The following is a 25827-nucleotide window of genomic DNA, read 5'->3' on the forward strand; positions in this document are numbered from 1 at the left end:
GAGTTTAGGGCTGGAGGGCAGTAGCCAATGGCTACTGTCCCTGCGGGTGGCTACACCCTCCTTGAGCCTCCTCCCTTTGGGGGGGGGGGGGGGGGGGGGGGGGGGGGCACATCCCTAATCCTATTGGGATTAATCCTCCAAAGCAAGATGGAGGATTTTTTTTAAAAAAGGGGGTCACATCAGCTCTGGTCACCTTCGGGTGCAATCCTATTGCAGGGTCCCAGCACACTTCCAATCAAAGCTGGCATCAACAAAAGGCAAAACGTTAGGGTGGAACCATGCCAACAGTGACATTCCTTTACTTGGTATTTCCAAATTGGGCACAAGATAAGGTGTTGAGAAGCAGTGCTCATTTGCTCATCTCTGTATTCTGGGGTGCCCATACTAGCATGTGAATTACACGGCATTTCTCAAATAGACTTTACACACTCACATTTGGAAGGAAAAAATGTAGAGAAGGACAAGGAGCTACAACACTTGTAGTGCTATTCTGTGTTCCCTCAAGTCCCCCGAAACAAATGGTACCTCACTTGCGTGGGTAGGCCGAATGCTCATGACCGGAAACGCAACATGGCCACATACATTTTTTACATTGAAATCTGACGTGTTCTTTGCAAAGTCCCTAGCTGTAGATTTTGGCCTCTAGCTCAGCTGGCACATAGGGAAGCCTACCAAACCTGAGCATTTTTTTTTTTTAAACCAGACACCTAGGGGAATCCAAGATGGGGTAACTTATGGGGCTCTCAGGTTCTGTTACCAAGAATCCTTTGCAACCCTCAAAATTTGGCAAAAAATAAAATAACTTTTCCCAAACATTGTGTGTTTTTGGTCCTGGGCTCAGCAGCCATACAGGGAAACCTACCAAACCCAGACATTTCTGAAAACTAGACACCCGAGGCAGGTGTGAATTACCCAGAATCCTCCACAAACCTCAGATTTAGCTGGAAAAAAATAAAAAATAAATAAACATTCAGGACAAAACCTCACCAGGACAAATTTCAATTGAAGGCATAGAAGTCAGTCTTTTGCTCTGCCTTCGGGCTACGATGGCTAGTGTGCGCATCAAGGGCCTTGAAGGGGGCTATGGCATCTTTCACCTTCCTTTTTGTCCACAACTTTTTTTTTTTTAAAGCCCTTGTAGGAAGTTGGCTCTGTATGTGCTATTTCAAAGTAAGGAATAGCATGCACAGAGTCCAAGGGTTCCCCCTTAGAGGTAAAATAGTGGTAAAAAGAGATAATACTAATGCTCTATTTTGTGGTAGTGTGGTCGAGCAGTAGGCTTATCCAAGGAGTAGTGTTAAGCATTTGTTGTACATACACAGACAATAAATGAGGTACACACACAGACAAATCCAGCCAATAGGTTTTGTATAGAAAAATATCTTTTCTTAGTTTATTTTAAGAACCACAGGTTCAAATTTAACATGTAATATCTTGTTTGAAAGGTATTGCAGGTAAGTACATTAGGAACTTTGAATCATTTCAATTGCATGTATACTTTTCAAGTTATTCACAAATAGCTACTTTAAAAGTGGACACTTAGTGCAATTTTCACAGTTCCTGGGGAGGTAAGTTTTTGTTAGTTTTACCAGGTAAGTACGACACTTACAGGGTTCAGTTCTTGGTCCAAGGTAGCCCACCGGTGGGGGTTCAGAGCAACCCCAAAGTTACCACACCAGCAGCTCAGGGCCGGTCAGGTGCAGAGTTCAAAGTGGTGCCCAAAACGGATAGGCTTCAATGGAGAGAAGGGGGTGCCCCGGTTCCAGTCTGCCAGCAGGTAAGTACCCGCGTCTTCGGAGGGCAGACCAGGGGGGTTTTGTAGGGCACCGGGGGGACACAAGCCCACACAGCAATTTCACCCTCAGCGGCGCGGGGGCGGCCGGGTGCAGTGTTAGAACAAGCGTCGGGTTCGCAATGGAAGTCAGAGAGATCAAGGGATCTCTTCAGCGCTGCAGGCAGGCAAGGGGGGGCTTCCTCGGGGAAACCTCCACTTGGGCAAGGGAGAGGGACTCCTGGGGGTCACTTCTGCAGTGAAAGTCCGGTCCTTCAGGTCCTGGGGGCTGCGGGTGCAGGGTCTTTTCCAGGCGTCGGGACTTAGGTTTCAGAGAGTCGCGGTCAGGGGAAGCCTCGAGATTCCCTCTGCAGGCGGCGCTGTGGGGGCTCAGGGGCGACAGGTTTTGGTACTCACAGTCGTAGAGTAGTCCGGGGGTCCTCCCTGAGGTGTTGGTTCTCCACCAGCCGAGTCGGGGTCGCCGGGTGCAGTGTTGCAAGTCTCACGCTTCTTGCGGGGAGATTGCAGGGTTCTTTAAAGCTGCTCCTTTGGATAAAGTTGCAGTCTTTTTGGAGCAGGTCCGCTGTCCTCGGGAGTTTCTTGTCGTCGTCGAAGCAGGGCAGTCCTCAGAGGATTCAGAGGTCGCTGGTCCCTTTGGAAGGCGTCGCTGGAGCAGAGTTCTTTGGAAGGCAGGAGACAGGCCGGTGAGTTTCTGGAGCCAAGGCAGTTGTCTTCTGGTCTTCCTCTGCAGGGGTTTTCAGCTAGGCAGTCCTTGTTGTTGCAGGAATCTAGTTTCTAGGTTCAGGGAGAGCCCTTAAATACTAAATTTAAGGGCGTGTTTAGGTCTGGGGGGTTAGTAGCCAATGGCTACTAGCCCTGAGGGTGGGTACACCCTCTGTGCCTCCTCCCAAGGGGAGGGGGTCAAATCCCTAATCCTATTGGGGGAATCCTCCATCTGCAAGATGGAGGATTTCTAAGAGTTAGAGTCACTTCAGCTCAGGACACCTTAGGGGCTGTCCTGACTGGCCAGTGACTCCTCCTTGTTATTCTCATTATTTTCTCCGGCCTTGCCGCCAAAAGTGGGTGCCGGGGCCGGAGGGGGCGGGCAACTCCACTAGCTGGAGTGTCCTGCGGTGCTGTGACAAAGGGGTGAGCCTTTGAGGCTCACCGCCAGGTGTTACAGCTCCTGCCTGGGGGAGGTGTTAGCATCTCCACCCAGTGCAGGCTTTGTTACTGGCCTCAGTGTGACAAAGGCACTCTCCCCATGGGGCCAGCAACATGTCTCTAGTGTGGCAGGCTGCTGGAACCAGTCAGCCTACACAGATAGTCGGTTAAGTTTCAGGGGGCACCTCTAAGGTGCCCTCTGTGGTGTACTTTACAATAAAATGTACACTGGCATCAGTGTGCATTTATTGTGCTGAGAAGTTTGATACCAAACTTCCCAGTTTTCAGTGTAGCCATTATGGTGCTGTGGAGTTCGTGTAAAACAGACTCCCAGACCATATACTCTTATGGCTACCCTGCACTTACAATGTCTAAGGTTTTGCTTAGACATTGTAGGGGCACAGTGCTCATGCACTGGTACCCTCACCTATGGTATAGTGCACCCTGCCTTAGGGCTGTAAGGCCTGCTAGAGGGGTGTCTTACCTATACTGCATAGGCAGTGAGAGGCTGGCATGGCACCCTGAGGGGAGTGCCATGTCGACTTACTCATTTTGTTCTCACTAGCGCACACAAGCTGGTAAGCAGTGTGTCTGTGCTGGGTGAGGGGTCTCTAGGGTGGCATAATACATGCTGCAGCCCTTAGAGACCTTCCCTGGCATCAGGGCCCTTGGTACCAGAGGTACCAGTTACAAGGGACTTATCTGGGTGCCAGGGTGTGCCAATTGTGGAATCAAAAGTACAGGTTAGGGAAAGAACACTGGTGCTGGGGCCTGGTTAGCAGGCCTCAGCACACTTTCAATTCAAAACATAGCATCAGCAAAGGCAAAAAGTCAGGGGGTAACCATGCCAAGGAGGCATTTCCTTACAGCCCTTTTTGTAGGAAGCTGGCCTGGTGAGCACCTATGCGGTTATCACCCTATACCCTATTAGTGAGGTGTAGTCACTGTCTAGGAAGCCAGGGCTCTGTAGAGGTAGCTGTGGATGAGCACCAAGTCTCATCAAGACATGAAAAGCTTATGCAATACCACTGTAGTCACAGCACTTGCACACAAAAGAACCACACAGTGTTACAAAAATAAAGGTACTTTAATACAGTAACACATACTGTATAGGCAATAATCCACTAGCAGTTGAGTGAACATTATATACACATTAGAAATCAGGAATTAGCATAAAAAGCAATAGAAAGCCATGAAAATAATAAGTAACGAAGGCCGGGGGAGGGGGCTTGGGGGTCGCATGGGCAAACCCTAAACTAAAAATGGAATGCGAATGTCTTGCACCCACCCAAGAAGAGGAATCCGTAGAGGGTAGCTGGAGGAACCAGGAACCCAAACAAGGTAAGTTCAAGAGTGCCCCCCCCCCACCCCACCCCCAAACAACCAGGAAAAAAGGAGGCAAGTACCTGGTTCTCCATAAACCCCACCAAAAGGACTTCAGAAAAGGATTTTGCGAGACCCAGACAAAAACTGCAAGAAACCAAAAGGTGGATCCCGGTAGAGTAGAAAAATACTTGTAAAGGAAGATGACCAAGTCCAGTTCATGCTGGAGTGTCTGGTCATGACAGGAGCCACAATCCACCTGTCTAAATACAGGACCGGGTTGACAGTGACCAAAGACAGTCAGCAGTGCAGCACTGGAGCAGATGCAGAGTTCCTGAAGTGATGCAGTCTACACCCCATGCCGGAAGGATTGCAGTCAGTGGTTTGGAAAATCCACCAACATGCCTTGGCAAACAAATGTCAGAAGAAATACAGAGCTGCCGAAAGTGGAGCTGGAGTTCGTTAGGGGCACCTCTGCTCATGCAGGGGTGCCCTCACAGGTACCTGCACCCTTCCCTCTAGGCTAGGAGGGCCTGTCATAGGGGTGACTTAGTGCAGTGACCTGTAATAAAAGGATGCATGCACCTTTTCACACAGGCTGCAATGGCAGGCCTGCAGACATTTTACTTCGACTCCCATGGGTTGCATAATACATGCTGCAGCCCATGGGAAACCCTGGTGCCTTAATGTCCTGGGAAACTATGTGCCATATACTAGGGACTTACATGGGGCACCAGTATGCCAATTGTGGGGTGCACAAAGTGAGGAATAACCAAATTTAGGGGGAGAAAGCAGTCACTAAGGTCCTGGTTAGCAGGATCCCAGTGACCACAGTCAAAACACTGACAGCAGGCAAAAAGTGGGGCTAACCATGCCAAAAAGGGTACTTGCCTACACTTCTCTCCTCCCAGTGGGGCACCCCCCCCTCTTCCCTCCCAACCCCCCCCCTCTTCCCTCCCAACCCCCCCCCCCCTTCCCTCCCAACCCCCCCCTTTTCCCTCCCAACCCCCCCCCCCCTTCCCTCCCAAACCCCCCCCCTCTTCCCTCCCAAACCCCCCCCCTCTTCCCTCACAACCCCCCCCCCTCTTCCCTCCCAAACCCCCCCCCCTCCTTTTCCCTCCCAACCCCCCCCCCCCCCTTCCCTCCCCTACAGGGTACTGTGGGATTCTCTTCATGGGCTAAGCCTGCGGATGGTGAGCGTTTCAATGCGGAGGCCCACTTTTGGTGTCACAAGTCAGATTTCTTCAACTCGGTACGTTTTACAGGTCTGTGCCTCTTACCTCCTTGCAGATTTTTCAGCGCCTCCTCTCCCATTTCCATGATGTCCCAATCACTCTGAAGACTCTTGCTTGGCAATATTTTCTTCGTTGTTGCTTGAAAAACAGAGCTCACTGATGGTGCCCTCAAGAGAATAGTGTGCCATTCCCTGTTTTTGCCTAACTGTGCTTTTGATGCAAAAACTGAGCAGGCAAAGCAGTCCTCACTTGGGTGGCCAACGGGAAGACAGATTGCACACAGGATGTTTGTCTTTCTATGCGTATTTATGGTGGCAGTTCTTACAGAATTGAAACCGTTTTCCATCATGGAATGCGGGTAGCCCCAGCCCCCTCCATCCCCTGGGCATTTGACGATCTGTCGGTGAAATAAAAATGTGCCACTGCATCTGCTCTGAAATTTCGCCTTTTGCAGGAATTCTTTCCCTCCATTGGCTTCATTCAGTTTTCGCAATTCTTTGAAGATCCTAGTTTAGCTGAAGCCATCTCCACAAACACATCCACACCCAGCAGCAGAAATAAAATGTGAAGGTGGCAAAGTGGGATGAAGGCTTCTAGAGGAAGTAGAAAGACGTCACAAGGTTACACCAAACTAAGGTTCCATCGAGACCCACCAAACAAAAGTAGAGGCCGGACTAAAATTTAGGAAAATAGGATAAAATCTAGATCCACCCGCTAGATGGCGGAATGCACAGCATATGAATCCAGAAAAGATTCATGCTGCAAAACAATTAACTTTAGTATGATATAGATGAAAAGGTGGGTGACAGTTTCACTATCAAGCCAAACTTAAATATCCATGTAGGTTAATAACTGCCCTCCTTCCAACTGTGCTCCTGCCAGAGAAAATCACCATAAACTAGTTACTAAAGTCAATTTAGTTAGCATTACAAGGTCAGGGAGGGCCTGAAAATGAAAATGTCACTTACCCAGTGTACATCTGTTCGTGGCATTAGTCGCTGCAGATTCACATGTTTCGCACAGTCCGCTGCCTGGTGTTGGGCTCGGAGTATTACAAGTTGTTTTTCTTCGAAGAAGTCTTTTTTGGTCACGGGACCGAAGGACTCCTCCCTCTTCGGCTCCATTGCGCATGGGCGTCGACTCCATCTTAGATTGTTTTCCCCGCAGAGGGTGAGGATGGAGTTGTTTGCTATAAATAGTGCCCATGCAATGGAGTGAATACGTATGTACATAAAGTTAATTATTTACAAATGTACAAATGTTTAAGATTTAAGATGTACTTCTAAACGGCTACAGGCTTCCCGGGGAGGCGGGAGGGCACATGTGAATCTGCAGCGACTAATGCCACGAACAGATGTACACTGGGTAAGTGACATTTTCAGTTCGATGGCATATGTTGCTGCAGATACACATGTTTCGCATAGACTATAAAGCAGTTACCTCCCCTAAAAGCAGTGGTTTAGTCTGTAGGAGTTGAAGTAGTTTGGAATAATGTTCTTAGTACAGCTTGGCCCACTGTAGCTTGTTGTGCATTTAGTACGTCTACACAGTAGTGTTTAGTAAATGTATGAGGCGTAGACCAGGTTGCAGCCTTACATATTTCGCTCATAGGAATGTTTCCTAGAAAGGCCATTGTAGCACCTTTCTTTCTGGTTGAGTGTGCCTTTGGTGTAATAGGCAATTCTCTTTTGGCTTTAAGATAGCATGTTTGAATGCATCTGACTATCCATCTAGCAATGCCTTGTTTAGAGATTGGATTTCCTATGTGTGGTTTTTGAAAAGCTATGAACAGTTGTTTTGTTTTCCTGATAAGCTTTGTTCTGTCAATGTAGTACATTAGTGCTCTTTTGATGTCTAATGTATGTAGTGCCCTTTCAGCCACGGAATCTGGTTGTGGGAAGAACACTGGCAATTCTACTGTTTGATTTAAATGGAATGGGGAGATTACTTTTGGTGGAAATTTTGGATTTGTTCTTAGAACTATTTTATTTTTGTGTATTTGAATAAATGGTTCTTGTATGGTAAATGCCTGTATTTCACTTACTCTTCTGAGGGATGTGATTGCAATGAGAAATGCGACTTTCCAGGTTAGATATTGCATTTCACAGGAATGCATGGGTTCGAAAGGTGGACCCATGAGTCTTGTTAAGACGATGTTAAGGTTCTATGAAGGAACTGGTGGTGTTCTTGGTGGTATAATTCTTTTTAGCCCTTCCATGAATGCTTTAATAACTGGTATTCTAAATAGAGACGATGAATGAGTAGTTTGTAGGTAAGCAGATATTGCTGCGAGGTGTATTTTTATAGATGAAAAAGCGAGATTCGCTTTTTGCAAATGTAGTAAGTATCCCACTATGTCCTTTGTAGAGGCATGCAATGGTTGGATTTGATTGGTATGGCAGTAGCAAACAAATCTTTTCCACTTAGATGCATAGCAGTGTCTAGTGGAAGCTTTTCTAGCTTGTTTTATGACCTCCATACATTCTTGTGTGAGGTCTAAGTGTCCGAATTCTAGGATTTCAGGAGCCAAATTGCCAGATTCAATGATGCTGGGTTTGGATGCCTGATCTGTTGTTTGTGTTAACAGATCTGGTCTGTTGGGTAGTTTGACATGCGGTACTAGTGAAAGGTCTAGTAGAGTTGTATACCAAGGTTGTCTTGCCCATGTGGGTGCTATCAGTATGAGTTTGAGTTGGTTTTGACTCAACTTGTTTACTAGATATGGAAGGAGAGGGAGAGGGGGAAAAGCGTATGCAAATATCCCTGACCAACTCATCCATAGAGCATTGCCTTGTGATTCGCGGTGTGGGTACCTGGATGCGAAGTTTTGGCATTTTGCGTTTTCTTTTGTTGCGAACAAATCTATCTGGGGTGTTCCCCAAATTTGAAAGTACTTGTTCAGAACTTGGGGGTGAATTTCCCATTCGTGGACTTGTTGGTGGTCTCGCGAAAGGTTGTCTGCTAGTTGGTTTTGGATCCCTGGAATAAATTGTGCTATTAGGCGAATGTTGTTGTGAGTCGCCCACTGCCATATTTTTTGTGTTAGGAGACACAATTGTGTTGAGTGTGTTCCTCCTTGTTTGTTTAAATAATACATTGTTGTCATGTTGTCTGTTTTGACAAGAATGTATTTGTGTGTTATTATGGGTTGGAAGGCTTTTAACGCTAGAAATACTGCTAACAGTTCTAGGTAATTGATATGAAATTTTGTTTGGTGTACATCCCATTGTCCTTGAATGCTGTGGTGATTGAGGTGTGCTCCCCACCCTGTCATGGGAGCATCTGTTATAACTTATTGAGGCACTGGGTCCTGAAATGTCCGCCCTTTGTTTAAATTGTTGCTGTTCCACCATAGAAGCGAGAGGTATGTTTGGCAGTCTACCAACACCAGATCTTGAAGTTGACCCTGTGCCTGTGACCATTGTGATGCTAGGCACTGTTGTAAGGGTCGCATGTGTAGTCTTGCGTTTGGGACAATGGCTATGCATGATGACATCATGCCTAGAAGTTTTAGCACAAATTTTGCTTGTATCTTTTGGTTTGGAAACATAGCACTTATTACCTTGTGGAATGCTTGCACTCTTTGTGGACTTGGAGTGGCAATTCCTTTTGATGTGTTGATGGTTGCCCCTAGATATTGTTGTGTCCGACACGGTTCGAGGTGTGACTTTGTATAGTTGATGGAGAAACCCAGTTTGTGAAGGGTTTGTATGACATATGTGGTGTCGTTTGTGCACTTTTTTACTGTGTTGGTCTTGATTAGCCAATCGTCTAGGTAAGGAAACACATGTATCTGTTGTCTCCTGATATGTGCTGCTACTACTGCTAGACATTTTGTGAATACTCTTGGTGCAGTTGTTATTCCGAATGGCAACACTTTGAATTGGTAATGTATTCCTTTGAATACGAACCGTAGGTACTTTCTGTGAGAAGGGTGTATCGGTATATGAAAGTACGCATCTTTTAGGTCTAATGTGGTCATGTAATCTTGCTGTTTGAGCAGTGGAATGATGTCTTGTAGTGTGACCATGTGAAAGTGGTCCGATATGATGTAGGTATTTAGTGTCCTGAGATCTAATATTGGTCTTAATGTTTTGTCTTTTTTTGGAATTAGAAAGTACAGGGAGTAAACTCCTGTGTTTTTTTGTTGTACTGGTACTAACTCTATTGCATCCTTTTGCAGTAGTGCTTGAACTTCTAGTCCTAAAAGTTCTAAATGTTGTGGTGACATTTTGCGTGTTTTTGGAGGGATGTTTGGTGGGAATTTGTGGAATTCTATGCAATAGCCATGTTGGATTATTGCTAATACCCAATTGTCTGTTGTAATCTGCTGCCAAGATTGGTAGAATTGGCTTAGTCTTCCCCCCACTGGTGTTGAGTGAAGGGGTTGTGTGACTTGAAAGTCACTGTTTAGGTGGAGGTGTTTTTGGAGTCTGGAATCTTCCCCTACTCCTTGGGAATTGACCCCCTCTATATCCCCTGAAACCACCTCTTTGGAATGAACCCTGATATGGTGTGGTTCTTGTTTGTTGGCTGGTGGTGTCTGTGGGTTGGCCATGAAACCCCCCTCTAAATGGAGTTTTTCTAAAAAAGCCTCTGCGGGGAGTAGAGTGCGCCCATGGCTTTGGCCGTGTCGGTGTCCTTTTTAAGTTTTTCAATGGCTGTGTCCACTTCAGGGCCAAAAAGTTGTTTCTCGTTGAAGGGCATATTAAGGACAGCCTGCTGGATTTCCGGTTTGAAGCCTGAAGTGCGGAGCCAAGCGTGTCTCCTTATGGTGACAGCAGTGTTGACTGTTCTCGCTGCAGTATCGGCTGCGTCCATTGAAGAGCAGATTTGATTGTTTGAGATCGTTTGTCCCTCTTCAACTATTTGCTGCGCCCTTTTTTGGTATTCCTGTGGAAGATGGTCTATGAGAAGTTGCATCTCATCCCAGTGTGCGCGGTCATACCGGGCCAGCAGCGCTTGAGAATTTGCGATGCGCCACTGGTTGGCTGCCTGTGATGCTACTCTTTTTCCTGCTGCATCAAATTTTCTGCTTTCTTTGTCCGGAGGTGGGGCGTCGCCAGATGTATGGGAATTTGCTCTTTTGCGAGCTGCCCCTACTACTACGGAGTCAGGTGGTAACTGCGAAGTAATAAACACTGGGTATGTGGGTGGTGGTTTGTAGTTCTTATCCACCCTTGGGGTGATGGCTCTTGATTTTACGGGCTCTTCAAAAATTTGTTTTGCGTGCCGTAACATCCCTGGTAGCATTGGGAGACATTGATATTGGCTATGTGTAGCCGAGAGGGTGTTAAATAAAAAAATCATCCTCTATAGGATCGGAATGCAGTTGGACATTGTGGAATTCTGCTGCCCTAGCCACCAGTTGCGAGTATGAGGTACTGTCCTCTGGCGGTGACGGCTTTGTGGGGTATGAATCGGGATCATTGTCCGGCACTGGGGTGTCATATAGGTCCCAAGCGTCTTGTAAAGAAATGGCTCCCTGTTGCAGTTACCCCCCCACTTTTTGCCTGATACTGATGCTGACTTGACTGAGAAGAGTGCTGGGACCCTGCTAACCAGGCCCCAGCACCAGTGTTCCTTCACCTAAAATGTACTTTTGTATCAATTGGCAGACCCTGGCATCCAGATAAGTCCCTTGTAACTGGTACTTCTAGTACCAAGGGCCCTGATGCCAAGGAAGGTCTCTAAGGGCTGCAGCATGTCTTATGCCACCCTGGAGACCTCTCACTCAGCACAGACACACTGCTTGCCAGCTTGTGTGTGCTAGTGAGGACAAAACGAGTAAGTCGACATGGCACTCCCCTCCGGGTGCCATGCCAGCCTCTCACTGCCTATGCAGTATAGGTAAGACACCCCTCTAGCAGGCCTTACAGCCCTAAGGCAGGGTGCACTATACCATAGGTGAGGGTACCAGTGCATGAGCCTGGTACCCCTACAGTGTCTAAACAAAACCTTAGACATTGTAAGTGCAGGGTAGCCATAAGAGTATATGGTCTGGGAGTCTGTCAAACACGAACTCCACAGCACCATAATGGCTACACTGAAAACTGGGAAGTTTGGTATCAAACTTCTCAGCACAATAAATGCACACTGATGCCAGTGTACATTTTATTGTAAAATACACCACAGAGGGCACCTTAGAGGTGCCCCCTGAAACTTAACCGACTGTCTGTGTAGGCTGACTAGTTCCAGCAGCCTGCCACACCAGAGACATGTTGCTGGCCCCATGGGGAGAGTGCCTTTGTCACTCTGAGGCCAGTAACAAAGCCTGCACTGGGTGGAGATGCTAACACCTCCCCCAGGCAGGAGCTGTAACACCTGGCGGTGAGCCTCAAAGGCTCACCCCTTTGTCACAGCCCAGCAGGGCACTCCAGCTTAGTGGAGTTGCCCGCCCCCTCCGGCCACGGCCCCCACTTTTGGCGGCAAGGCTGGAGGGAACAAAGAAAGCAACAAGGAGGAGTCACTGGCCAGTCAGGACAGCCCCTAAGGTGTCCTGAGCTGAGGTGACTGACTTTTAGAAATCCTCCATCTTGCAGATGGAGGATTCCCCCAATAGGGTTAGGATTGTGACCCCCTCCCCTTGGGAGGAGGTACAAAGAGGGTGTACCCACCCTCAGGGCTAGTAGCCATTGGCTACTAACCCCCCAGACCTAAACACGCCCTTAAATTTAGTATTTAAGGGCTACCCTGAACCCTAGAAAATTAGATTCCTGCAACTACCAGAAGAAGGACTGCCTAGCTGAAAACCCCTGCAGAGGAAGACCAGAAGACGACAACTGCCTTGGCTCCAGAAACTCACCGGCCTGTCTCCTGCCTTCCAAAGATCCTGCTCCAGCGACGCCTTCCAAAGGGACCAGCGACCTCGACATCCTCTGAGGACTGCCCCTGCTTCGAAAAGACAAGAAACTCCCGAGGACAGCGGACCTGCTCCAAGAAAGGCTGCAACTTTGTTTCCAGCAGCCTTGAAAGAACCCTGCAAGCTCCCCGCAAGAAGCGTGAGACTTGCAACACTGCACCCGGCGACCCCGACTCGGCTGGTGGAGATCCAACACCTCAGGAGGGACCCCAGGACTACTCTGATACTGTGAGTACCAAAACCTGTCCCCCCTGAGCCCCCACAGCGCCGCCTGCAGAGGGAATCCCGAGGCTTCCCCTGACCGCGACTCTTTGAATCCTAAGTCCCGACGCCTGGGAGAGACCCTGCACCCGCAGCCCCCAGGACCTGAAGGACCGGACTTTCACTGGAGAAGTGACCCCCCAGGAGTCCCTCTCCCTTGCCCAAGTGGAGGTTTCCCCGACGAACCCCCCCCCTTGCCTGTCTGCAGCGCTGAAGAGATCCCGAGATCTCTCAGACTAACATTGCGAACCCGACGCTGGTTTCTACACTGCACCCGGCCGCCCCCGCGCTGCTGAGGGTGAAATTTCTGTGTGGGCTTGTGTCCCCCCCGGTGCCCTACAAAACCCCCCTGGTCTGCCCTCCGAAGACGTGGGTACTTACCTGCAAGCAGACCGGAACCGGGGCACCCCCTTCTCTCCATTCTAGCCTATGTGTTTTGGGCACCACTTTGAACTCTGCACCTGACCGGCCCTGAGCTGCTGGTGTGGTGACTTTGGGGTTGCTCTGAACCCCCAACGGTGGGCTACCTTGGACCAAGAACTGAACCCTGTAAGTGTCTTACTTACCTGGTAAAACTAACAAAAACTTACCTCCCCCAGGAACTGTGAAAATTGCACTGTGTCCACTTTTAAAACAGCTATTTGTCAATAACTTGTAAAGTATACATGCAATTTTTATGATTTAAAGTTCCTAAAGTACTTACCTGCAATACCTTTCGAATGAGATATTACATGTAGAATTTGAACCTGTGGTTCTTAAAATAAACTAAGAAAAGATATTTTTCTATACAAAAACCTATTGGCTGGATTTGTCTCTGAGTGTGTGTACCTCATTTATTGTCTATGTGTATGTACAACAAATGCTTAACACTACTCCTTGGATAAGCCTACTGCTCGACCACACTACCACAAAATAGAGCATTAGTATTATCTATTTTTACCACTATTTTACCTCTAAGGGGAACCCTTGGACTCGGTGCATGTTATTCCTTACTTTGAAATAGCAAATACAGAGCCAACTTCCTACACGTCTTGATCCTGATTATCTTGACCTATGGTAGTTTGCGCTGGTGAGTGCATTTGTGGCGGTGTTTGTGCCGGCGATGCCTGTTTTGGTGGAGAGGGCGGAGGCGTGACTTTAACCACTTTGGCTTGTGGTTGTGCGTCATCCTTGAGAAGTCCGATCCTTTTTCTCATTATTGGGGTAAGGGTTGATATCTTCCCTGTGTCTTGCTGGATGTACAGTCTCTTTTGTGTGTAGTCTGATTCTACACTTTGGAGCTCTTGTCCAAATCTGTGCATCTGGCCACTTATTCCTTGTTCCTCTGTGTAGGATGGAGGTGTGGAACTTTTCGGCGACGAGAGAGAATCTTTTTTCGGCTTCGGCACCGACAGAATTTTTGTGGCTTTCGGCAGGGTGTCTCGGTGCCGGGATCTTGTTTTTGCCTCTCGGAGCCGCTATCTCGGCTCCGAGGTTGCTCCATGGCGGTCCCTCGACCGAGTCGGGTGTCTTCGCTATGGGCGTGCCCTTTTTCGGCGCCTTCGACGGCTCGCCGGTTTTATGGGTCGAGCCATGGCCTGTTGGCAGTGGAGTCCCCTGGGCTTTTGTCTTCTCGATGGTTTTAATTTTCGACGTCTTACTCACTGTTTGTTGCTGTTGTTCGACGTCGGAGTCTCCGGATTCTGATTCCGGAACCGAGAATGTTTCCTCTTCGTCGTCGAAACGTTGTTTTGTCGGCGTGGACGCCATTTGTAGACGCCTGGCTCTTCGGTCCCGGAGTGTTTTTCTGGACCGGAAGGCTCGACAGGCCTCACAGGTATCCTCCTTGTGCTCGGGGGATAAGCACAAGTTACAGACCAAGTGCTGATCTGTATAAGGATACTTACTGTGACATTTTGGGCAGAAACGAAACGGGGTCCGTTCCATCGGCTTCGATGTCGCACGCGGTCGGGCCGACCAGGCCCCGACGGGGGATCGAAGCTACCCCAAAGTCTTCCGATGATCGGTGTCGATGTACCTAACTATCCCGATACCGAACGGAACAATACCGACGCTTTCTTCCGAGATTCTGACTAACTTTCCGAACCGAAACACTGAGCGAAAAGGAATACGTCCGAACCCGACAGCGGAAAAAAACAATCTAAGATGGAGTCGACGCCCATGTGCAATGGAGCCGAAGAGGGAGGAGTCCTTCGGTCCCGTGACCAAAAAAAGACTTCTTCGAAGAAAAACAACTTGTAATACTCCGAGCCCAACACCAGGCAGCGGACTGTGCGAAACATGTGTATCTGCAGCAACATATGCCATCGAACTTAAAGTTTAACACAGCTGGATAAATCAAATGATCACAGCTGTGTGAAGGGCAAGCACTTGTGAAGGAATACAACTTCAGCTCAAAACATGTACTGCTGACTCTTGTGATACATAAGTCTGGGAACAGATGCACGGTTAGGCCAGACCATGAAAAGCAAAAAAGTATCACATGCTAGGTGCACCATTATTATACTTTTTTTTTTTAAAGGCATGGGCAACAGCAATTTGCCAACAATCTACATCAAAAAAATGTGGGTGTGGGGGGCCAACAAAGCAGCAGCGAGGGGACAGCAATAGGGAGTGGGCAAGAAGGGCATAAGCAGTACATGAGTCAGAACAAGAGGGGTGGGGAAGCACCACAAGAGAAAGCAACAGAGCATGGCAGAGGCAGGAGAGTAGCAGGGGAGAAGCCCATAGCAGAGCTTGTAACACCAAAGAGACAGCAACACTGAGCACAGTGGAAAGCACACAAAGGAGAGCTGGAAAACACATGCACTCAGTAAGTGCCTAAGCAAGAAGGTAAAGCAGTTCCCTATAAGTGAGCAGTGGAAGGATACACGCAAACCAATCCGAGATGGACAGGCTATGCTCCAGGGGAAGGCCAAGCATAAGATGGACAAGCTAGGGCAAGGAAAGCCATTGAAGCAAGCCAGTGAGTTAAAGCCAGCCAATAAGCAATGGGTAGACTCAAATAGCTTAAGTTCTACGCAATAGGTCTTTCGCAATCAGACTGTTTGCGATGTGTGGTAGGCTTAACCTAAAAAATAAAAATCCATAAAAGTGAGCACTAATGATAGAAGTCATATATATATTATTTTTTTTTAACTGTTTACAACATCCCTCTAGATATGGCACAACATGCATCCTTCTGGAATTTGTAATATATTCACTCATTGCTTACACATTTTTGAATGTGCTTTAGTTGCACATAAGGCGTCAGTCTGTGTGGGTGAATGATGCAGAACTGATGAAAAGCAATGCACATACGTGTAGTTACAACTGGTCTAAACATGTCCTGCTAACATGTATCACCATCTGTACTACTAAAATTTTAATAAAAGTACACAAGTAAAGGAATACAGTATGCTTAGCTTGCCAAGCTTCAATGTCAATATACCACGGTCACAGATTTGGCAAGGGAGTGCTTATAAAAGGCTTCCATAAAAAAAAAAGTGTAATCAGTCAACAGCAATGCACTTACCATGAATTTCTGTACACTGAGCGGGAAGGTTGCAGAGTACAGCAGAATCTGCCGGTACTTGGGTAGCGTGTAAATTATGTCCTCCATTATCTGCATGAAATCCTGAGACAGCAACTTGTCTGCCTATAGAGACAAATGATACAGCTGGAATTTCTGGTCACTAAAGCACCTTCTAAACCAGGGTTTGTTGATAGCTATAGCATTCACAATGGGAAGCAGGACACCCACTGCTGCCCTAACGAAGCCAATATAGGAAGGCACTTTTGTAGGAGAATTTGAGTTACAATAAGAACTTCAAGTTCTACTGTGGCTGGATGGGCATTGAAGAGCCACGTTTACAACTTCTCAAAGCTGATGGAGGTGTTAAGTGTGCACTTCACGCACAAGGCTACCCCAAGGTACATTAGTGCTTTCACCAATGTGAAAAGTGAACCTGAAAGTTCACTCGTTTCTGTACGTCAACCACATGCTTATTAAAACCCTGAACTAAGAAGTGAAACCGTAGAGAGCACTGCCCTAGGTTCCCACAGAAAACTAACGTAAAAAAAAACTAATGTAACAGGAGAGGGTTGACCCATTACAAACTGATCTGTACACCCAAGTTCGACTCAATCCACCACTGCTTAGTCCAGCTCATTTGGGTCTTTCGCAAAGTTTTAGAACTGGCAAAGAAGGTTCTGAACAGCTCCACTGAAAGCCCAAAGAGGGGAAAAAAAAAAGAAAAAACACCCTCATGAACCAAAACCTGGCAGGCAACCACCTTGTCCTGATAGCTACAGAGCACCACTAGCCTGCTATAAAGATTATATTGGTTACCTCGTCCAATACGATCATTTGGGTGTGGTCAACCTTCGCTACTCCCTTCTTTATCAGATCCAAGATTCTTCCAGGTGTTGCAATCACGACATGAACTGAACAAAGAATAAAAACAAATTACATTAGGGAAGACAAAACACTGATGCTTCCTATGCACAATTCAGTGATATAGCAAAATGCAGTTTAGTTTCCACAATCATAATGATCTACATACACATCAACTGCTTTTGATAGCTAAAAATAAATTCCATATTATGGAAGACCTTTCCTGCATTAACCAGTAATTTTAATATTCCACTTCAAATTTATTAAATCACACGTCTGAACTTAACATACTGAGTACAAACTTGGCCACGGGGAGGGGAGGGGGTGTGGGGGTGGTGTGAAGTATATTCCTTGAATTCCACTGAAATTTTGAATTCACAAAAACTTTGTCTAGGTATAATGTCCTTAGATTAGTTTGTATCTTAAGTTTTTTTCCTTTTTTCCTCATTCCAAACAGGTTTATATTTTAGTTAAAAAAAAGAATGAACATTTCAATTTTAAATGTCCTCCTAAAGTGATGGTGCAATGAAAGTGAGTAATGTGATAATGTGGCAGAGTGTTAAATACAAAATATACATAATGTGGTTAAAAAGCATAGGAGCAGTAAACTTCAAGATGACCCCATTTATTGCAGGTGTCTTGAATCACCTTGCGCAGGACAATACCCCCTGCATCTCTTGCAGCTAAGGCTTGTTGGCATCTCCAAGGGATCTTCCGGCTCAGTGTAGTCTCAGCCCCCAGCACTCTTTCCTGTGAGTGCACAGCCCTCTGCGTGCTTCTCCTGCAGTGTGGACCCTTGTCCAGTTGTGCTGCGTGCACTCCTCTGCAACTCCTTGATCTCTTCCAGTGGGTGTCGGGGGGGGGGGGGGGGGGGGGACTGCCTTTGCCAAGGTAGGTTAGTGGCTTTTCCACACCACTGACCTACTGCCATCTTCCAAGAACACGCTGTCTGTGTTCCTCGTTTTCTGTGTTATTATTCTGATCCTTGTTAATCCATGGCGAGTAGCCCACCAGATACATGGCAACCGCCCAACTTGGTGTTAGAAACCAGGTGAGATAAGCACCATCATGTTTCTTAATGCTGTGAAATACCCACGAGTAGTGTGACTAGATGCATTTTCTCTCAGGCTTAACAGTTGACTGACTAGCCAGGACTTCTTGTGGGTCAGGTTGGACTTTACCAGTGCCACTTGTGGAGTTCTCCCCTACTGGAGCAGAATCTCCTTGGCTTGCTGGAACCTTGGCTAAAGGTTGTCCCCCCCTTCCTACACTGTTTTCTTTTCCTTCTGGGGCCTACTTGCAGTTACTGCAGAGGTAGCACCTTCAGAGTCCTTGGGAGAGGACTGGCACTGGACCAGTTCCTCTTGTGCTCTGACTAACCTCTGGGTAGTCATTTCCAAGGAGACAATCAAGGGGGAGGTCTGTACTGACTACCACCCTTCTCCAGCTAAAAGTCCCACCCACTTCTATGGGTCATCAGTAAGATGTCTGTGGAGGCTGGATCTAATGGCGAGCCTGATGTAACCCATCTTGCCACACTTGCAACCTCCTCTTTGTTCAATTGAAGGAACTCCAAGAGGTTTTATGCCACATTCCCCATCCAGGTTGTCCTCCAATCTGGACACCAGTGAATCACAATTGCTACTCATTTTCCCAAGGAAGCGGGTCGCCAATAATTCACTGCGCTCTTTCAAGCGTGGTGGACCTACCTCTGTGGGGGTTGCTTTAAAAAAGATTACAATCTGGTAGATTTCTTTTGAAGAATTAGAAGATGAGCTAATCCTACTAGCAAAATCATGTATCCATGCTCTTTGAATGGCATGTTGATTTTTTTACCATAGCTTTGTAAATGAGTGTCGCATCATAACCCCTTCTTCACTGCCTTTCTTTGACCTTACACTTTTTTTGTTGTTGTTTTGTTCCCTGTGAGAACCAGTTCATCTTATCCACTGGTCTAGCCCTTTTGCTAGTTTTGATGGGGCAACTTAATCTAATGCCTTGTTGACCCAGTCTTTTAGCTCACTGTAGAACAGTGAGACGTTATTTCTCTCCAACAACTCAGTTAGACGAGGATCTGAGTAATAAGGCCTGTTCCCAGCAGGCTGCATTTAATTTGGACCATTGATGGGATTTATAAGTCACAATAACGTTCGGTGGAGCTTCTGATGGTATGGAACTGGATAAAGGAACCAAATAATGGTCTGTCCAAACTGTGCCCAAACTGTTTGTACAGGGGACTAGACTACCATGCTCTCCGCATTTTGTAAACATAGGGTCTAAAATAGGACCTTTGTTATGTGTCGAGTGCTCACTAATTGATTTAGTTGAAGCGCCGGTATGATATGGTTTGATTTTTATTTGGTACCTGTAATGTCTGGCGGCAATATGGAGCATAGCTCAAGAGGGACAGCAGAGGTTTTAGCTAGGACTGCATTTCCTCTGTCTAAAGGGTTGGGAATGAGTGACACTGCCACATTTCTGAAGTCTGAGTGAGGGTTTAAAGGCTTTAGTCTCCTAGGTAGATAGAGTAAAAAGGAGTCAGACTAGGTTTGTTAGGCGTTTGTGTATTAAAAAGCCAAGAGACTTCATGTGTGGAACTAAAGAGGAAATGCCAAGGGATGTTATGAGTAAGCCATTTTTGTACTGGAGTAGAATAAATTCAGTACTTGTAGGATTAATTTTTAGAGGGGAGAATACATCTATTCTTTGAGTTTCTATAATAAGATTTGTAAGCTTGATACTAGAGGGGTCCAACATACACAAACACCACTGGGCATCATTGGCGTAGGTGGATGGATCTTTCTTGAAGTATTGAGGTAAGTTTAATAGGGGAAAATGATTGAACCTTGTGAGATTCCAATTTTACAGGGTGCCTGATTCAAAAGAATCCAGTTTTAAAAATTGGGCTCTTGAGGAAAGGAATGATAAACCATTTAGCACAGTTCCTTTTACTTCCATAATGTAATACAGTGAGTGGTGATGTAGGATGTTAAACGCTACTGAAAGCTCGAAGTACCAAGACGCAGATGTCATCATAGTCAAGCATATACAAGGTATTACTATTATCTGCGTTGTAACTGTTATAATGTATTTGAACACAATCCAGATTGGTAGTGATTAAATAGGGTATTCATGGAAATGTGTTTTAGTTTTTGTCAAGCGGGAGCTTTGTTGATGGCTTTGCTAAAGTATGGTTGTCAGAGACTGATCTGAGGATTTCAAGTCCAGTGAGGTTTGTGCTTGGCGTCTTGATAAATTGAGTTTTATCAAGTGAACCGTTGAATATCCAGAGTATTAGAGAAGATCTGCTTTGTCTGCGTTTTTTTTTTTTAAAGTAGTGATACAGTCATTGTGTCTTTAGTGTAAGAAAAATAGGTTGAAAGTGGAGATTTTGTATGATGTCTTAGATTTAGAGTTTGTTGACAAAAGTGACTTATGTTTTTTTGAGATTTTTGTTGTGGGTAAAAAGGATACCAATATTGTTAAGACTTCTGTGAGCTGTGATTTGTTTTTTATTTTTTATAGGGACTTTTAAAGTTGTGGTGGGTTTCAGACAGTGTATTATGCAGAAGAGCATTTTGGAACAGTTGGTAGCTTCCTTTAGTTTTTGTCAGGAACTACTTGGTTTATAGATCTGGCATTAGCCAAGGCATTTCATTTTACTAAAATATATATTTATACTATGCTTAAACTGGTGTGTTGTCAGCTCTACCTCTTCATCCATTAGTCTCTTGTTGCATCATTCACAATTTTCTTGCACCCATGATAGCATACAGCATGGAGCAGAGCGTCAGCCCACTTGAATCATTTGTTAACATCACTGTGAGTGACAGCATTCTACTCTTTCTCAGAGTAGAACTGCACACACAGTAGGTCCTTTCACTGCTGTACACTAATGTGGTAAGGTGCGCTTATTGAGATCAATAATGTTTTTGCTTTTAACCACTGTTTGTGTTAATATTGTGGAGGGCCCTGCACTTCCCCAAAACTAAAGTTCCACAAACACCATTACTAAACTAAACAAAGCTAAAAGGGTAGCTGTCAGTGCCAGACCTACTGGCTTTATTGTATGTATAAGGTTTATGTTGATATTCCTTTGTTATTTCTATCTACTTCTGCTGCCACACCTGTGAGAAGAATCATCAACTCTAACTTCAGGAACTTTTCCTGTAGACCTGAAAAAGGCATACATACAACCTTTATTAAAGAAAACAAACCTAGACCCGCAAGACCCCAAGAACTACAGACCAATCACAAATGGACCTTTGCTGGGCAAATTTATAGAAAGAGCAGCATTCGCCCAGATGTCACAATTCATTGAAGACAATTCTATACTTTCAGACTTCCAAACTGGATTCCGCCCAGGAAGAAGCACTGAATCGGCGCTCATAGCAATCTGGGATGATCTTAAAAACAGTCGACCGAAATGGAGTTGCGGCACTACTTCTCTTGGACCTCTCAGCTGCCTTTGATACGGTTGACCATGACACCCTAACTCAAAGACTCCACAAAGCCAGCATACAAGGGATTGCTCTCGACTGGATTACTTCCTATCTTCAAAAAAGATCTAACATCATCCACTCACCCCCCTTCTCGTCCGAACCCTACCTCACAAAAGCAGGGGTCCCCCAAGGGTCAATCATCTCACCTTTGCTTTTCAACATCTACATGATATCTTTACCAGAACTGATAAATGATTTCCATCTCACATGCTACAACTATGCAGATGAGACAAATACTACTTAAATTAGAATGCCCCAAAAACATTGAAAACTCGCAAATCTTCAGTTGCCTCAGAGCCGTTGATCAGTGGATGACCTGGAGCCATCTCAAACTAAATACCTCCAAAACAGAAAAACCATATGTGGTGACTGGAAAAATGACCCTCTGTGCGTCTGGCCTGACTATCCCGGACCACCTCCTCTATTATCCAAGGAAGTTAAAAACCTAGGAATAACTATGGATTCCAAGTTAACTATGAATGCCAAAGTGGACAAATTAGCACGAACAAGCTTCATCACCTTGAAGACTTTACGACGCATCTTTCCCCCACCTCGAATTTCCACACAAGGTGCAAGCTACTATGTCGCATGTACTATCCAAACTGGATTATGTCAGTAGCCTCTACCATGGATCATCTCTATCTGTTATGAAAAAACAACGTATCCAGAATTCTGCAGCCAGGCAACTATTACATGTAAAGCCGCAAGCCCACATCTCCCCTGCCTTGAGAGCACTACACTGGTTACCCGTTGCCAGAAGATGCACTTTCAAGCTGCTTTGTATCACCCACAAAGCTATACATGGAACAGGACCACTTTTTATCAGAAAGAAAAGGACCAAATACATCCAACAAAGAACCCTCCGCTCAAGACTGGCACCCCACCTTAGACCACCACCATACAAGAAAAAGACTATAGGTGGTACATCCTTCTCCGTCCAAGCAGCCAAACTATGGAATTCATTACCCCAAACTATAAGAGCCACAGATAACTTTCTTGTCTTCAGAAAACTACTCAGGAGTTGACTCTTTCCTTCATAACCACCTTTTTCAAACAACTATGAACTGCATATGTGGATAAATATTTTTTCAGATTATATGTATATTTCTATTTATTTATAGCTTCTTTGGAAAATATGTATTGCTACTATGTCATAACAATAAAATACACACTCTTTAAACCTGTCTAAGTATTTTTTACCCATGTTTCTAATTATGTATTGTATGTGCATATGTGTGTATGTGTGTATATATATGGAAAATGTCACTTACCCAATGTACATCTGTTCGTGGCATTTGTCGCTGCAGATTCACATGCAGTGCACATCCCGCCATCTGGTGTTGGGCTCGGAGTGTTACAAGTTGTTTTTATTAGAAGAAGTCTTTTGAGTCACGAGATCGAGGGACTCCTCCCATTTCGGCTCCATTGCTCATGGGCGTCGACTCCATCTTAGATTGTTTTTCCCCCGCAGAGGGTGAGGTAGGAGTTGTATATGCTAGTAATAGTGCCCATGCAATGGAGTGAATAAGTATGTACATAATGTAGTTTCAAGTAATATATTTACAAATATACAGATGTTTAAGATCAACTTCTAAACGGCTACAGGCTCTCGGGGAGGCGGGTGGGAGCATGTGAATCTGCAGTGACTAATGCCACGAACAGATGTACACTGGGTAAGTGACATTTTCCGTTCGATGGCATGTGTAGCTGCAGATACACATGCTGTGCATAGTCTAGTAAGCAGTTATCTCTTCAAAAGCGGTGGTTCAGCCTGTAGGAGTTGAAGTTGTTTGAAACAATGTTCGTAGTACTGCTTGGCCTACTGTGGCTTGTTGTGCCGTTAGCACATCTACACAGTAGTGTTTGGTAAATGTATGAGGCGTAGACCATGTAGCTGCCTTACATATTTCGGTCATTGGAATATTTCCTAGAAAGGCCATGGTAGCACCTTTCTTTCTAGTTGAGTGTGCCTTTGGTGTAATAGGCAGTTCTCTGTTTGCTTTAAGATAACAGGTTTGAATGCACTTAACTATCCATCTAGCAATGCCTTGTTTAGAAATTGGATTTCCTGTATGAGGTTTTTGGAAAGCAATAAATAATTGTTTTGTTTTTCGAATTAGTTTTGTTCTGTCAATGTAGTACATTAACGCTCTTTTGATATCTAATGTATGTAGTGCTCTTTCAGCGACAGAGTCTGGCTGTGGGAAGAACACTGGCAATTCTACTGTTTGATTTAAGTGGAATGGTGATATGACTTGGTAGAAATTTTGGATTTGTCCGTAGAACTACTTTATGCTTGTGTATTTGAATAAATGGTTCTTGTATGGTAAATGCTTGAATCTCACTTACTCTTCTTAAAGATGTGATGGCAATTAAAAATGCAACTTTCCATGTTAAGTATTGCATTTCACAAGAGTGCATGGGCTCAAAAGGTGGACCCATGAGTCGTGTTAAGACAATGTTGAGGTTCCATGAAGGAACTGGTGGTGTTCTTGGTGGTATAATTCTCTTTAGACCTTCCATAAATGCTTTTATGACTGGTATTCTAAATAAAGTTGAGTGCGTAATTTACAGGTAAGCTGAAATTGCTGTAAGATGTATCTTAATGGAAGAAAAAGCTAGCTTTGACTTTTGCAGATATAGTAAGTATCCTACGATGTCTTTGGCAGATGCGTGTAAGGGTTGAATTTGATTATTATAGCAGTAATAAACAAATCTTTTCCCCTTATTTGCATAGCAATGTCTAGTGGTAGGTTTCCTAGCTTGTTTTATGACCTCCATACATTCATGTGTACGGTCTAAGTGTCCGAACTCTAGGACTTCAGGAGCCAGATTGCTAGATTCAGCAATGCTGGATTTGGGTGTCTGATCTGTTTGTGTTGCGTTAACAGATCTGGTATGTTTGGTAGTTTGACATGAGGCACTACTGAGAGGTCTAGTAGTGTTGTGTACCAAGGTTGTCTTGCCCATGTTGGCGCTATTAGTATGAGTTTGAGTTTGTTTTGACTCAACTTGTTTACTAGATATGGAAGGAGAGGGGGAAAAGCGACAGCAAATATCCCTGACCAACTCATCCATAACGCATTGCCCTGAGACTGATCTTGTGGGTACCTGGATGCGAAGTTTTGGCATTTTGCGTTTTCTTTTGTTGCAAATAGATCTATTTGTGGTGTTCCCCAACTCTGGAAGTAAGTATTCAGTATTTGGGGGTGAATCTCCCATTCGTGGATCTGTTGGTGATCCCGAGAGAGATTGTCTGCTAACTGATTCTGAATTCCTGGAATAAATTGTGCTATTAGGTGAATGTGGTTGTGACTCGCCCAATGCCATATTTTCTGTGCCAGGAGACAACTGTGTTGAGTGTGTCCCTCCCCGTTTGTTTAGGTAATACATCGTTGTCATGTTGTCTGTTTTGACAAGAATGTGTTTGAGGCTTATTATGGGATGAAATGCTTTTAGCGCTAGAAATACTGCCAATAGTTCTAAATGATTTATGTGAAACGGTTTTTGGTGAGTGTCCCATTGTCCTTGGATGCTGTATTGATTGAGGTGTGCTCCCCGCCCTATCATGGAGGCATCTGTCGTTATTACATATTGTGGCACTGGGTCTTGGAAAGGCCGCCCTTGGTTTAAATTTATACTGTTCCACCATTGAAGCGAGGTGTATGTTTGGCGGTCTACCAACACCAGATTTCAAAGTTGACCCTGTGCCTGTGACCACTGTGATGCTAGGCACTGTTGTAAGGGCTGCATGTGCAACCTTGCGTTTGGGACAATGGCTATGCATGAGGACATCATGCCTAAGAGTTTCATCACCATTTTGACTTGTATTTTCGGTTTTGGATACATGGCCTGTATTACATTGTGAAATGCCTGAACCCTTTGTGGACTTGGAGTGGCAATCCCTTTTGCTGTGTTGATTGTCGCCCCTAAGTATTGCTGTGTTTGACACGGCAGAAGGTGTGACTGTGTAGTTGATTGAGAAACCTAGTTTGTGGAGGGTTTCTATGACATACTTTGTGTGTTGTGAACACCTTTCTAGCGTGTTGGTTTTGATTAACCAATCGTCTAGGTACGGGAACACATGTATTTGCTGCCTTCTGATATGTGCAGCTACGACTGCGAGGCACTTTGTAAAAACTCTTGGCGCAGTTGTTATTCCGAATGGCAACACCTTGAACTGGTAATGTATCCCTTGGAATACAAACCTTAAGTACTTTCTGTGTGAAGGATGTATCGGTATATGGAAATATGCATCCTTTAGGTCTAGTGTTGTCATGTAGTCTTGTTGTTTGAGTAGTGGGATTACGTCTTGTAATGTCACCATGTGAAAG

General features: G+C 45.4%; 1 protein-coding gene across 3 annotated transcripts in view; it reads right to left on the reverse strand.

The window, feature by feature from the left end:
* The window catches only part of DDX6 (DEAD-box helicase 6), a 322102-nt gene that overhangs the window by 167927 nt on the left and 128348 nt on the right, over nt 1-25827 (reverse strand). For all 3 annotated transcript variants that reach the window (XM_069224790.1, XM_069224788.1, XM_069224789.1), the window contains exons 7-8: nt 16947-17041; nt 16131-16253 (exon numbers count right to left, since the gene is read on the reverse strand). In XM_069224790.1, the coding sequence (XP_069080891.1) occupies nt 16131-16253; nt 16947-17041 (218 nt within the window). The remainder of the gene's footprint in view (nt 1-16130; nt 16254-16946; nt 17042-25827) is intronic.

This window comes from Pleurodeles waltl, chromosome 3_1 (assembly GCF_031143425.1).
Source record: "Pleurodeles waltl isolate 20211129_DDA chromosome 3_1, aPleWal1.hap1.20221129, whole genome shotgun sequence".
Classification (NCBI taxonomy): Eukaryota; Metazoa; Chordata; class Amphibia; order Caudata; family Salamandridae; genus Pleurodeles; species Pleurodeles waltl.